The sequence below is a fragment of the Toxorhynchites rutilus genome, chromosome 3 (assembly GCF_029784135.1).
Source record: "Toxorhynchites rutilus septentrionalis strain SRP chromosome 3, ASM2978413v1, whole genome shotgun sequence".
Taxonomy (NCBI): domain Eukaryota; kingdom Metazoa; phylum Arthropoda; class Insecta; order Diptera; family Culicidae; genus Toxorhynchites; species Toxorhynchites rutilus.
This window is the reverse complement of record NC_073746.1, coordinates 48,123,747-48,137,219: the sequence shown is the minus strand read 5'-3', so window position 1 is coordinate 48,137,219 and position 13,473 is coordinate 48,123,747. Positions and strand designations below refer to the sequence as shown.

Below are 13,473 nucleotides of genomic sequence, written 5' to 3'. Positions count from 1 at the left end.
GACATACAATTATGACGGAGGATTGCTTTTTGATTGGCGCGTGCTCCAACTGGCGAACCGCCAATTAAAAGGCACTCCAACTAAAAAGCGCCAATAATAAAGCAAGGGTAATCATGGATTTTTCATAACCATCTCAGTAAAATATTGAAAAAAAAATTCCTTTTTTAATTTCTCTTTCAAATTTTGATAAAATTGCACTGAATAGTTAAATAAGGGCAATATTGATATTTGAATAAACTTATGTAATTATAAACATGTTTATATGAACCTTCCCATCTACTCATTCTTCATTAAAGACCTTGCGTCAGGACAGCTAGAAATCGATACACTCTCAAATCAAGTGTGCCTGAAAAAATTATATTCTTCACGTAAACAAGCGATAAAAATGTGGACACATTTTAGTTAGTGATTTGTATGGAGTTCCACTGCTGTGCTCGCACTTTTACTGATCAATTTGTCCCAATTTCTGTACACATCTTGTTCTAAGCACCTTTGTAAATGTCAAAAATTGCAACCGAAATGAGCTTCCCGCTTTTCGTTTTTATTTATAGTCTTGAAGCTTGTTGTTAGAAAATATATTGAGCGCTCTTGTGGAAATAAACTAAAAAACAATAATTTTTAACACGATTTAAAAACTGCAAAAAATATATTGAAAGAAAAAATCATGACTGGTGGCATAATTTCCAGCTTGCAGGAAGATCGGACTATTAAGGTAAGGAAATATAGTGTAATGATATTTTTTTCTCTAAAACGTATTTCAACAGGAAACATTCCTGACTTGGCGAAACATCTATAGGAATGATACCGAACGCGGGACGTTAGAAATACTCCAGCTATGTGTAAACATGACCGGTTATGATTATGTTCTGGAGCAGCAAGATTTGGAAAAAATTAACAATATAGGCACATTTGTTCGAGAGCAAATTTTGAAATCAGTAAGTCCCACAACATATGCAGATAAATCCTTTGATATTTCGAGGTTAAAATGTCATGCGCGTACTCTACTTACAGGACTACCACGAGACAAAGAATTTCTTCGCACCTACGTATCTCAAAAAACTATTCCAGTTCCTTCAGCTGATGATCGCACAAGAACGCCAAGAGCTACTGCAGAACAACATTTGGTTGAACAGACTATCCCGGCTGCTTGTGGGATTGTCTGAAGTAGCTAACGATGAGTGCAGAATAGTATCCGGCTATCTTAGCACTGCTATATTAGTAAACCTGTCGGTTGTTCGGGAGCACTTAGAAAAGAATTTGGATAGAGTTCAGTTAGAAGAGGCTGGTGATTTACAGGAAATTGAAATTGCGCTGAAACGCGATTGTTATGTACGCAAGATGAGCAAATTGTTGGTTCGAAACATTGAAGCTGGGTGCAGCTATGCTGCAACGTTGCCGACAATTGCCGACCTGCTTTGTCATATGCTGGAGGATCACCCGGCCATATATGTTTCCGAACAAAATGTTTTAAACCTTTTGACAATTCTTTTGCAACATAAGAACAGCAAAGTGTTTCATGCGGTAGCTAACTGCCTTAAGTGCCTGCTGAATCAGGAGACACAATCACTAGAAGTGGTTGAAACAGTTGCAAAGTTCTTTATCGACACCTTAGGGAAAAGATTTATTCAAGCTATGCTTACGTACAAGTCTAGTGAGAGAATTGCAATGGAAGTCATAGTTTCTGTACAACGGTAGCTTATCACGACCTTATTAACTGGGGAATGTAATATAAGCGTAATGTTTTCATTCCAGACGCAATTGTGGCGGATCTATATTTGAGGAGCATATCACAGAGAAAATCCGCCAACAGCTGTTCAGCGAGGATGAGGTTGTGCGGGGTTTTGCAATTGACTTCCACGCATACACTTTGTATCAATCAGATGTGGATGAGCAATCAAACAACAAAGAAATTCTTTTACATATCCTAATGTTGTATGAGCGATATGAGCACAGTCCCTCTGCACTAAGAGTGCTTATAGAAGATCTATGGATCATGAAATTCTTCGACGACTGGCAAATGTTGTTTAACCTGTTGAATGAAGAGACTGCACGTGAAGATAATCTCTTTAAGATAATGGCTATTGTACAAATTATCAATCAGTGTTACGCTTTGTTGATGCGTGACTTGAATCCAGATAATGGATCAAAGTCTGAAAATACTGATTATTGTTATTTACATAGTTTGCTGAAAAGTTTCATGCATTACTATCCTCGTGCTCTACGTAAGTGCGCTTCGCACGACCATGCCGTCATCATGTTGCTGCAATCAGCCCATGGTAAGCACCATAGAGGGTTACAACAATGCAACGTTGAAGTAGATCAGTACTATGAAGATCTGTTTGGTGCCCTCGAAATGATGGCGCAGAATAAAACTGGGTTTTATGCGCTCCATAAGTGTTTAATTGTGATTCGCAGTTACTTGGACATAGTAATTGACGTAGAACAAATATGGTCTGAGCTGCTGAACAAGTACACGACTGATCTCTGCGATACTAGAACAATGATAACCAGTCGTAACATCGTAAGTTGGACAGAACTGTAGGGGAACCCGGGGCAAGAGTGCCACCTTAAGCTAGTACGCGTTTTTGAATGCTCTTTTGTTATGTTTTTTCCATTTTTTTGCCGGTTTGTTCATTTATACTCCTATTTAGGTGTAGCTATGCAACAAATTGTTCAAAAGTTATGTTTACTATGAAAATGTTTCATTTACAAAAATGATGTTTTTGGCCTGTATTTTTCCAGTACGGGGCAAGAAAGCCACCTCGACGGGGCAAGTGTATAAAAATATAATTTTTGATGAAAAAAGCACTGTGAAATTCACGGTGGTTCCAAAGAACGCAAACTCAAGTTCTGGTGGCGTTCACGAAAACCGGCAAGCCAATCTACTCCGGCCAATTTGGATGTTTTGTTGAAAGAGTAATCTAAATTATTTCACTCTGCGATTTTATACCCTAGGTTCGGGATGTCGTGTGTTGTCAGCCCATAAAATAACTTCTGCATATTAAGGATGTGACTCACGAGTTACTCCTCCTGTTGTTTAGAAAACATAGTTTTAAAACGGCCTAACTTCTGCACATATTTGGCCAATGTTCTTCTGGGCAAACTATATTCCTCCGCAGCTCGTCTCCATGATTTACAGAATGTACGGCAACAACCAGTTTCCATCTGCCACTGGTTTCGGAATGAAAGTCGTTCATATTTACAAACCATAACCACAACAAACACAACCACGATTACACTATTTGCGTTTGACAGATCGAATTCGAGGTTACGACTATGGCATTGTTACCCCGGTAATAATGGCTCCTTTTGCCCCGGAAGTTGAGAGATAACAAATTTATTTTTTATTGAAATAAATGCGTACGATTTAAATTAGTTCATACAGTAAGTTGAAGGAAAATGATTATTCTATTTGTATTTATGGGTGAAGTCATGCAAACATATAGAAACTGAGGGTATATCGTTAATTTGCGCCTGTGCGTTCTGATATAGACTGCAGTTGTAAGAAGCTCAGTTAGTATTTATCTCTCGCGTAACTTTTGAAAAGGTCCAATGTAACATTTTCGCCAACTCGAGAAAAACGTAGTTGAAGACTCGAACATTATTTCGCGAATTGTCTTAAAAGATATCAATCTTTATCACTGTTTTCACCACTAGCTGTCAAGAATAACTCCGTAAAACCAATCGTAACTATTGTTCCGTGATTTGAGATTAAGGTTGAAGCCTCGGAGCGAAAAATGTTACATTGGACGTTTTGACTGCCCGCGTTTGCACATTGGACATATTACGTTGCACTATAAAAATTTGAAACTAACTAATAAACAACAATCCAAATATCAGCATTTCGTTCGAAAGACTGATTATTATTGTTATCACTCGTTGAATTGCACTGAAATCGATAACAACACCTGTAAGAAACAAATCCCAAAACGACCGAAGTACGACTGCGAGTTGTATTGAGTGCTTTGATACTTCGGACGTTTCGGCCGTCGGAGGAAAGTGGCGTCCGAAGTAACAGCCGGGTGCTTAAAATTCGAATCTGTACATTGGATATTTTTTATATCGGCGACAAAAAGATAAAGAAGATAGATACGTGAACGATTGTTTTTGTAATACATTCAATGATTGAAAACTAATAGCGTGCATCCTTTAACTCGATTTGTTTACATTTGTTACATAGGACCTTTTCAAAAGTTACGCGAGATCTGTTTTCCAATAAATAAATATTTAAGGTTCTGGCTGATCATATGTGAGATATATGCAGTATCTGTATAGAACAAAGTTCTGTAGTTAAATAATTGTGAAAGATGGAAATAGGCAAAATAATCAGAAAGGCACTCTTGTCCCGTATGGCACTTTTGCCCCGGTTTCCCCTATTTCATGTGACGCAATCAATAAATTTTACAAACTTATATTGCAGGGAAAAGATACCGAATTGATGGAGAAATATGTCGTGTGTCTGACCAGACTGACGGCTTTTCTAGAACTGGACAACAACCTGGGCAGGCATTTGTCGAATATATCGAAGATTTTGGTCAATGACTTCCGTCTACTAGACAGAATGAAGCTAAACCGTTCCCAGGAAGGCATTTTATGTCGTCTCTACAAGTGTATCATATACACCTTATTCAAGGATCGGATGATCAATACAGATGAAAGCTCACCAAGTTGTCTACATCCATATTCCGGTCGACGACTGAAGGGACGTATATTGGAGTTGCTATGTTTTCTGATCAAACAGCTTCGCATGTTTGACGAACCGCTTGATAATAGCGTTCATATGTTCATCAGTCTTTGCGATATGCTCGTAGTGACGCAGACTGCAGTTGCAAATTCAAACATCAGCGAACTACATGATGTAAGTTATCCAGTGAAACCATTGGTGCTGGAAATGATGGCGAAGTTTCTGCTCAACTGTCTTTTTTCTAAGGTGTATGGTAAGTATATGTTATGTGCTATCATCTTGAACGTTCCTGAAAAAAGTATAGGGAAAAGGAGAACAGTTTCGAACAAGGTTTTTAGAAAACAAGTGGTACAATTTTCAACCAAATTAGAAATTTCAGTAAGTTGGGAGCCCTTCCACCAACAGCTGTCATATATACCATTAGAAAAATCCTCGGTCGAAAACTACTAAGAACATTTGGTAATGCAAAATTAGTAGAATGTACAAATTTTTTGTACATATTGTCAACAAACCCGCATCCCTACCAGAGATTAGTATATTTTACTCGATAACATTAGTAAGCTTGGATATTGTCATATCTGAAAATTGGTGAGAAAAGCGCGTATTAACCATTTTCATTGTTCCCATAAGGCAATACGGAGGTATAATAAGGATATAATTCTGATACGTGTATTTTCGGCGAGAAAATGTAGCCGATATTGGGCTTCCGAATCATGGTTCTGCTTGACATATGTGTTTATTAGTACGGTCGAGAATGACTATAGATTGGTAGTATTTACCAAAAAATTCGTTATATTTACTAATTATTTCTCTCAGTGTAGCGAATTCGTTTTTAAAACTGAGTTAGTGCCACACTGACTCTGTAATAAAAATTTTTTTTCGTATTAGCGTCACCGGAGCCGAAATACAATAGATAACATTTTTATTGTTCGCAATGGCATTCAAATATTATTTGTATTGTTGTTGCCTTGTTGTATGAAGCTTTTGTCATTTTTTTGTCGGAAGCGACGGCCTTTCGCGAACAAACCTGTGTTCCATCGATCGGTTAGTTTGAAACATAGGAGACGCTTTTGCTTTGAAATATATCATCTATATTTTTATAAAATTGCTGTCTATTGTATCTCGGCTCCGGTGACGCTAATACGAAAGTACCTAAAAAAACGTTTTCAGGTTCACGAATGCGGCGATTTGTTCGTGTGCGTTATATAGTCTGTTTTGTTTATATATGCGATAACAAATGTGCAGTGTCGACGTCTGGTGGCGATATTAGTGCTTGGGAGGTATTTTTTTCTCTATCAGATCAGAAGGGTAAAAATATAAAAGTGAATGCAAATTTCTACTTCATATTGTTTGATTACCTAACACATGTAGTCCTGACACTCACTTAACCATTTGTCGATACATTCCTTGTTTGTTTCACACATATTTAACCCTCCTGTACTCGCGTGCAAAATCATAACACGTATACTCGCGCACGGTGTCACAGACCGGAAATTGAGCTTCTCTGTTATGTTGCCATTGTGTATTTTTCAGGCTTTATTGACGTTTATTTGAAGAAGAGGGTATGATTGAATTAAAAAACTCCAAAAAATATGTTTTCTTCGTCTTTATTATGTTTTAATAGTCAGCCTCCTCAAAATAGAGTAATTTATGATACTCCAACACAAAAAACGAATTTCAAAATTTTCACTGTTATTAATTAAAAGTAAGCAACTGAATATAATTCATGAAAGTATAAAGAGCTATAAAATAACATAAAAACGTATCAATCGATTGTGGTATCATTGGAGTAAAAATCAGAACATAGCATAACTGAATGCTCGAAACAAACATATTTTTTCAGATTTTATGCAGTTGTTGCGTGTTTTCGGGTCTTTTATCGAAGAGAAGAATGTATAACGACCTTCTAGATAATTACCAGATGATAAAGGTTCTGGAATATAAAGTTAGCATATTTCTAATATTCTTTGTTTCTGTTTTCTTGGTAAACTAAGAATCAATGCCTTTTTTTAGATGAGGCGCAAAGAGATAATATAAAAGAATTTCTAGGAACATGCTTTTCTTTTTCTTGTTTTCTTGTCGATATTGTTCATTATTGAAAAATATCACCGGAACTGTAACGGTTAAAAATTATCATAAGCTACCGATCAGTTTATAGTTTACTGTTTACAATTCTTCCAGAAGTGAAGTTTTTTCACAAGTGTGTATATGTATGACCATTATATTTAGCGAATAACTATACGAAAGTCGAACATTTATATTTTGCTTTTGAACGTATGAATCTAACGACGAATATATCGACGAATAGTTAAAATATGGATACGTTCAATCCAGTTACAAAAGGGACTGAAATCAAATAAGAATAGTCCTGTAATGATCTTATGCATTATATTCAATAAATATTCCACGCCACTAACATTATTTTATTTATTTCATTCAACAATATTATAGAATATGAAAAAGGCACTTGTCCAAAAAAGTTACTCCTATACTCGCGTCGGTGTGTCAGACCGAAAGTGTTAAAAAAGTGGTACACGTCCCCTTTGTACCAACACATGCGATACGCTAAACGATGACGAACGACGAATAACGAAGCTAGAGAGAATCGCAAAGTCGTAGTGTTGATATTTCCTGAGAAATGAACGAGTTATTGATTTCTCGGTCTGACAGACCAATGCGCGAGTATAGGAGTGTTAATAATATATCTTCAGGCAAAGTTTTCGTTCAATATGTTTTAGCAATTTCAGAAAAGAAACCTCTTATTTCATCACATAAAATAAGTATTCGATAATTTAAAGTAAATTTTCATTCATAATTTTGATTTTGAAAGCATGTTTATTCCACTTGAATATCCATATTTTTTTTCGCCTCCCAATGAAAGCACACGTAGCTTAATGCCGTCTACTCGAATATACTCTTCAAAATCAGAATCCGAATTGGATTACGATTCCAATAATACAAAAGCAAAAGCACCAGGTTTTCCATTTTCATAGTCTTTATGTTTAGATTTTCCAAAACAATACTCGGAACTTGACAGTTTAGTATAGTTGCATTGGTGAACCCGAGTGCCAACCCGTGAAACATCTCAGTGGGAAACTAACAGCTTTCGGGCGAACCTAGTGCGACACTGAGTGCGAAACTGAGTGAATAAAAAAACGTTTTGACAGCAGTTAATGGGCACTGGGGTTGAAACTGAACAAAAACAATTCGCTATTAGTAACTAATATGAAATGAAAAACGTGCATACAACGGTAAAACAGAGGTCTATTTATTAGATAAAATTATGACTTGGATGGTGGTGGGGCACATTCGGACATTGTTTAATACCTCATCAAATTTGTGTTTGATTGTTGTTTACTAATAAATATCAGGTGGCCCTGCCAATTGCCTAACTAAGCGGTTGAATGACGGAAAAATTGTTTCTCAATGTTCTGGAATATTTGAAAAAAGAAGTAAAAAGCAGTGTAAACGAATCAATTTTGCTACTGCTCGACAATCACAAAAGCCATTGCACTTTGGAAACAATTAAATATTGCCGAGAATATATCATAATTCATGTATCCTTTGCCACCTCATTGCAAACATCGCTTACAACCGCAGGATGTTTCAGTTATGAGCCTTTTCGAGCAAAAGCTCTCGGTTTCCTAGAACGACTGGCTACTGAATCATCTTCGAAAAGCTATTTCTATACACGACATTGCAGGCATAGATGCACCGGCTTATAATGCTTCTTTCAGTCCATGTAATAACCTAGCTGGAACGAAAATGACAGGTTGCCATCCATTCTCAAGAAACGTTTTTTTCGGAAAAGGATTTTTAATGCTCAAATGATTTCACCTACTGGAGCGGAAGTAGCAATTGTTTCATCATACAACAATGTTGCAAAACATTGCGTCTACAGCACAGAAAGATTTACTTTGCCATCTTTGTCTCCGGAAAATATTAAACCTTTTCCAGAAGCTTCACCGCGGAAAACCATCACTCGAGAACGAAAGACGGGAAAATCACGAATTTTGACTGACTCTCCATAGCAAGCAGATTCCGTTCAGACAAATACTGATAAACAGAAGAATGCAGAAAATACTAAAAATAAGAGGAAACGGAAGAAATGGTTGATAAACAAAACATTTTCATTTAGCTAGTTAAGTTTTTTTTTCGTTGTCCGGAAGTGCCCCAGGACTGTCCGAAACTGCCCCACACATGGGACACATTCGGACAAAAAGGCAATTTTCAAAAATTTTAATGAACCATTCGTAATTGCATCAACGCACACCTCTAACACACTCATATGATACTTTGCTGTCCAAACAACAACCAGGATGAATTCAGATTTTTTTAAGTTTACAAAAAATACTAAAAATAAAGAAAAAAAGTATCCGAATGTGCCCCCCTTTCCCCTATTCTATTTTTTTTTTCTAAATAATATACAGTTGGTAAATAATGATTAGCTACAAATGAAAGTGGTTGTTTAAAGTATGATTTACCACTATCTAGGGTAGCCTGAACCGAACCGCATGTTTTCTACTAGTGGTTCATGAGTCTAATAAATGTGAAATCCAGAGACCAAAATATATTTTCGATTTGTTCAAAAATGCACACAGTGGACCCTATTACAGAAATTAAGTCGATAAGAATTTTGCTCGTTAGCTGTATTTTACTATTATAGACAGCTGTATGACACCCGCCATGTTTTTGGTGCCAACATCTTAAACGTCAATAGTATTTATTTTCTTCAAAACAGCGATCCGCGTTGGCGGCATTGTGCTTCGTTTACTAGTTTAGGGGAGCGTCAACGAATAGCTGGTTTTCAGTCGGAAAGAACGTTTTCAAAATTAAAATTATAAATGAAAATTAGCTTTTTCATATCAAATTAGTATTCTATTTGAATTAAAAACATTTTTATTTGCAGTTGGTGAAAAAGTCTCATACGAAAATTGTTCATGAAGACAATTTTATATTATAATGAAAAAATACAGCAACAATTTTGGAATTGTATAGCCATACGGTTGAATGAACGTCAGAAATACGTGTTTCAAGTAATTAAATAGCATGATGTGAACATTTTCATTCAAATTTTAAAATTTAAAAACCGGTTTCGTGTGTTCTAATCTGATAGAGATTACGCTAACGAATTTGGGACACAAAGGGCCTGATTCTCGAATACACTACGAATACACTTCACGGTGGAAACCGAATGAAACGTATTCGCGATGACAACGGTACGGTGTCGACATCTGGATACGAGATTGGTTTCCCACTAAATTTATCATTATAACAACAAATTATCTTCAGATGAAATTTTTGTATGAGATTATTATATCACATGAGGAAAACAAAGTTTTCCACTCACATTGAATACCAGTTTGATATGAAAAAGTTAATTTTCATTTATGATTTTTTATTTGAAAAGTGCTCATTCTGCCTGAAAACTCATCATTATCTTTGACACTTCACTAACCCGTAAAACGTAGTTCGATGGCGTGCCGTTTATTTCGTTTCCACCGTGAAGTGTATTCGAGAATCAGGCCCAAATTATGGCCCTAATTGAAGTCGACACCATTGCGAATTACCAATTTACCACCATCTGACATATCGTGATGTCGATGATGAACTTTTACAGCAGAGGGTTAGTGAGATATGCGATGACGGTAGGTAGAGTGAGATAGCGATAATCGTGCCATACACCTGATTATAGATACCGAGCAAGTCGACAGCATTGACCGAGTGATAACTATCGATGCAGCTGTCAGATTTTTCAAGTTATTTGGTTTGCTTGTTGCATATCTTCAGAGGATTATTTTGTTTTGGTTTGCGTCCCTGATATTTTTCCTAGAGAAACGTTTCAGAAACGCTTATGGACCCTATTATATAAATCGAATCGAGAAGTCGATACATTCACTATCGCTATCACACCGAGTAAAATTTCGTATTTTGTAAATCGAGATAATCTCCTACTGAGAAGAGACGAATGAACTCTCTGAGTTTAAAGTCTCTTTAATTCAATACCGTTACCGTCCTACCGAGCTCGAATTTCATGTGTTGCAATTGCACATATTTAGTATCCTATTATAGAAATAGAGTCGATATGGATTTTGGGTCGAAATTTGGATGGGTTCCAGGACATTCCGGAATATCATGGAGAAAAAGTGAATAACTTTTAAGGGAGATTAACCTTTTCAATACGGTAATGTGTTTCGTCGGAGTGCTACCACTGAACGGAGTATTGCGCCGAAAAGTATGCATATCGCGCTGGTGTGATCGATGTGCAGTATCAATCTGATGTCGTCTATATACGACGCTCGTACACACAGCTCATCACGCGGATGTCGTCTATAGACTACGCTCGTAGCTCGTAGTGAAAGGGTTAAATCAAAGATACGGGATATGCGTTATGGTGGCCGAAATATTCGCCCCCGATTAACCCATTAACGACCAAGCCGTAAAAAAATTGTTTTTAACGAAAGCTATTGGCATAATTTTGATTGTAGATGCTAAAGAAACCCCAATGTTCAAGAATTTTTTTCTTCATTTTCCGGGAAATGAATGTTCGAAAAATCGAACATTGGCCGAAATCCGCTCTTTTTTCCTGCAAGTACAAACATACTGCAGACTGAAAATCGCTTCAATTAGCTGATAGGCTAATTGATGCAAAATGAATGAGATTCCGTCGTCGAATTTCAGAAGATGGAATGAATCAAAGTTTTTCGAAAACGCAAAATCCAAGCAAGATCTAAACATAAATCCAGAAGATCACATTAGAATGGACGATTCATGGTCAGGATTAAAAAAAAAGAGGAATGCAGAATCAGGTCCATCTGCTAGGTCGCAGAACAAAGATGCAGTACTAATAATCAACAGTGAAATAGACTAAAAAAGAAAGCGGCATTAAGGTAAAATATAAATGAGAGACTGAACACCAGAAGATATAGACATCCAAAATGACAAAATATCGCGGAAAAATACTTTGAGAATCGAACAGATACACTGATCTAGAAATAACTAGAATTCTAGAATAACTCCAAACCGTTGACACCAATATAAATTAAAACAACAGCCACTTCTACAGGACACTCCAGCTCGCTTCATATGCACTGTAAGTTCGTTCCTTCACCAAGAAAATAAGTGATTGTTTTTTATATTTTCGAGGTAATAACCACTAGAACGGTTCCCGCTGCTTCCGACGGCGGGTCGGCGGTCGACTCGGATTGCGTCAATTTGGCGGTTGGGCCGCTTCGATTCATGATGGTTTTCCCAAGCCACAATATTTTCTTAGATTTGATTTTAGACAGGATGAAAATAGTAGTGGCAAGATTCTCTCGGTGCTTTTTAATCTTTTTGAACTCCGAATACGTATCAATAAAGATAAAATCATTTATTTTGCGTGTTCCAGATCATAATGATGCACCCATTTCGAAGCAGAGAGCTATGTTTGCAAAGTATATTGATCTGTACTTGCTGCATAAGTCACTGCCCCGGATTACTGATACGTACTATATTGTGGCAAATTATTCGATTGACAGCCAGTTTGAGCAACAAATAGAACAACTGATGACGGTTCTGCATCAAACCGACCAGAATCAGTTCAATGAGGTTGTATGTTGGGCCGCATTCCAGCTATTGCTGGATTATAAATCGGAAACAAGTGTTAAGGTGAGATACCCTTGGATATCCCATCATTTCCCCAAAATGACACATTCTATATAATTACAGAACTTCTTCAAAAAATTCCAAACATTTGCCACGACCAAGTTGCCCGAATCTGCCAACAGTATCGCTTGTGTGTTTGAGAAAGTGCTGGATCATATGATGGGTATGGTACTGGATACGGAGGATCCCGCGGATCCAATACGAATGCTCAAATTAATCGAGCCAATGATGCCCCTGATCGAGATGGATGATCGTTTGAAGATGTGAGTATGGAGATAGGTTGAATCCTGTAGTGTACTTGCTATTGAATAACTTTTAATTACAGAGGCAACTCGTTGCTCGAACATCCCAATTATGCCACGATTGCGGAATCAGATCGGAAAGTTATAAACCGATTCTTAAAGCATCTGAAAAAATAGCGATCGTTTCTAGCTTATTTTCTAGCTAACCTTGTAGTTAGAATGTTTCATTTGCTCAAGTTTACAACAGCCGAGTGTAGATTGAGCAGATTGATTCTAAATTCATATATTTGAACCTTTGTGTGCATATTCTTGTTTTTTTCCTTACTTGAATGAGTTAAATTTGTATTCAAACACTCACACTATTATAATCAATAATAGACTAGTTTTCTCAGTTTGAATAGATGAGATTGAAAATCTACTATATCTATAAAAAAAAAGATAAAAAATAACTTATCTTGTTCATTGTTCATTGCTTCAGAATATCGAAAATAGGGCGGTTGTCTCGATTTTCTTTGAGATCACCCAAATACGCTCCTCGCCAGAGTGAAATATATTCAATTTTTGGGTTTCCGTTTCTGACAGAGGCGACTTCTTGGGTCAATAATATATTACTAACAATCCTCCCAATCCCCTGACGATTGTAAGCACGTAAACGATTTCGCCCTCTCGAAGTACGGCTGACATACAAATGAAATACAAATTTTGACGTAACTCGAGAACTAATCACGCAAATGGAGCCGTGTTTGACATGTGAGGATTTTTGGGTACGAGAAATGTTTCTTCGACGGTTTGACATATCTCTCTCTTCCCTCCTTTGTTACTTTTCAATTAGAATTGGCTCAATACATATGAATGGTGACCAAAAAATTAAAAGTTTGAGTGCTTTGAGTCATCCCTAAA

General features: G+C 36.8%; 1 protein-coding gene across 1 annotated transcript; it reads left to right on the top strand.

Annotated features, from left to right (window-relative positions):
• Positions 1-558: 558 nt before the first annotated feature.
• On the top strand, positions 559-12,938 carry LOC129778252 (uncharacterized). Its single transcript, XM_055785032.1, has 8 exons — positions 559-712; positions 765-935; positions 1,012-1,691; positions 1,753-2,521; positions 4,421-4,937; positions 12,075-12,334; positions 12,395-12,594; positions 12,657-12,938. Exons 1-8 carry the CDS (start codon positions 665-667, stop codon positions 12,748-12,750), a joined length of 2,739 nt encoding a protein of 912 aa, XP_055641007.1. The 5' UTR covers positions 559-664; the 3' UTR covers positions 12,751-12,938.
• Positions 12,939-13,473: the final 535 nt, after the last annotated feature.

What these genes read in the sequence shown, in the direction of transcription:
- LOC129778252 (XM_055785032.1), top strand. Translation starts at nt 665, where the DNA reads ATGACTGGTGGCATAATTTCCAGCTTGCAGGAAGATCGGACTATTAAG. An exon ending in AGGAAGATCGGACTATTAAG is followed by an intron (nt 713 to 764) that starts GTAAGGAAATAT and finishes GTATTTCAACAG; the next exon opens with GAAACATTCCTGACTTGGCG. An exon ending in TGATAACCAGTCGTAACATC is followed by an intron (nt 2,522 to 4,420) that starts GTAAGTTGGACA and finishes CTTATATTGCAG; the next exon opens with GGAAAAGATACCGAATTGAT.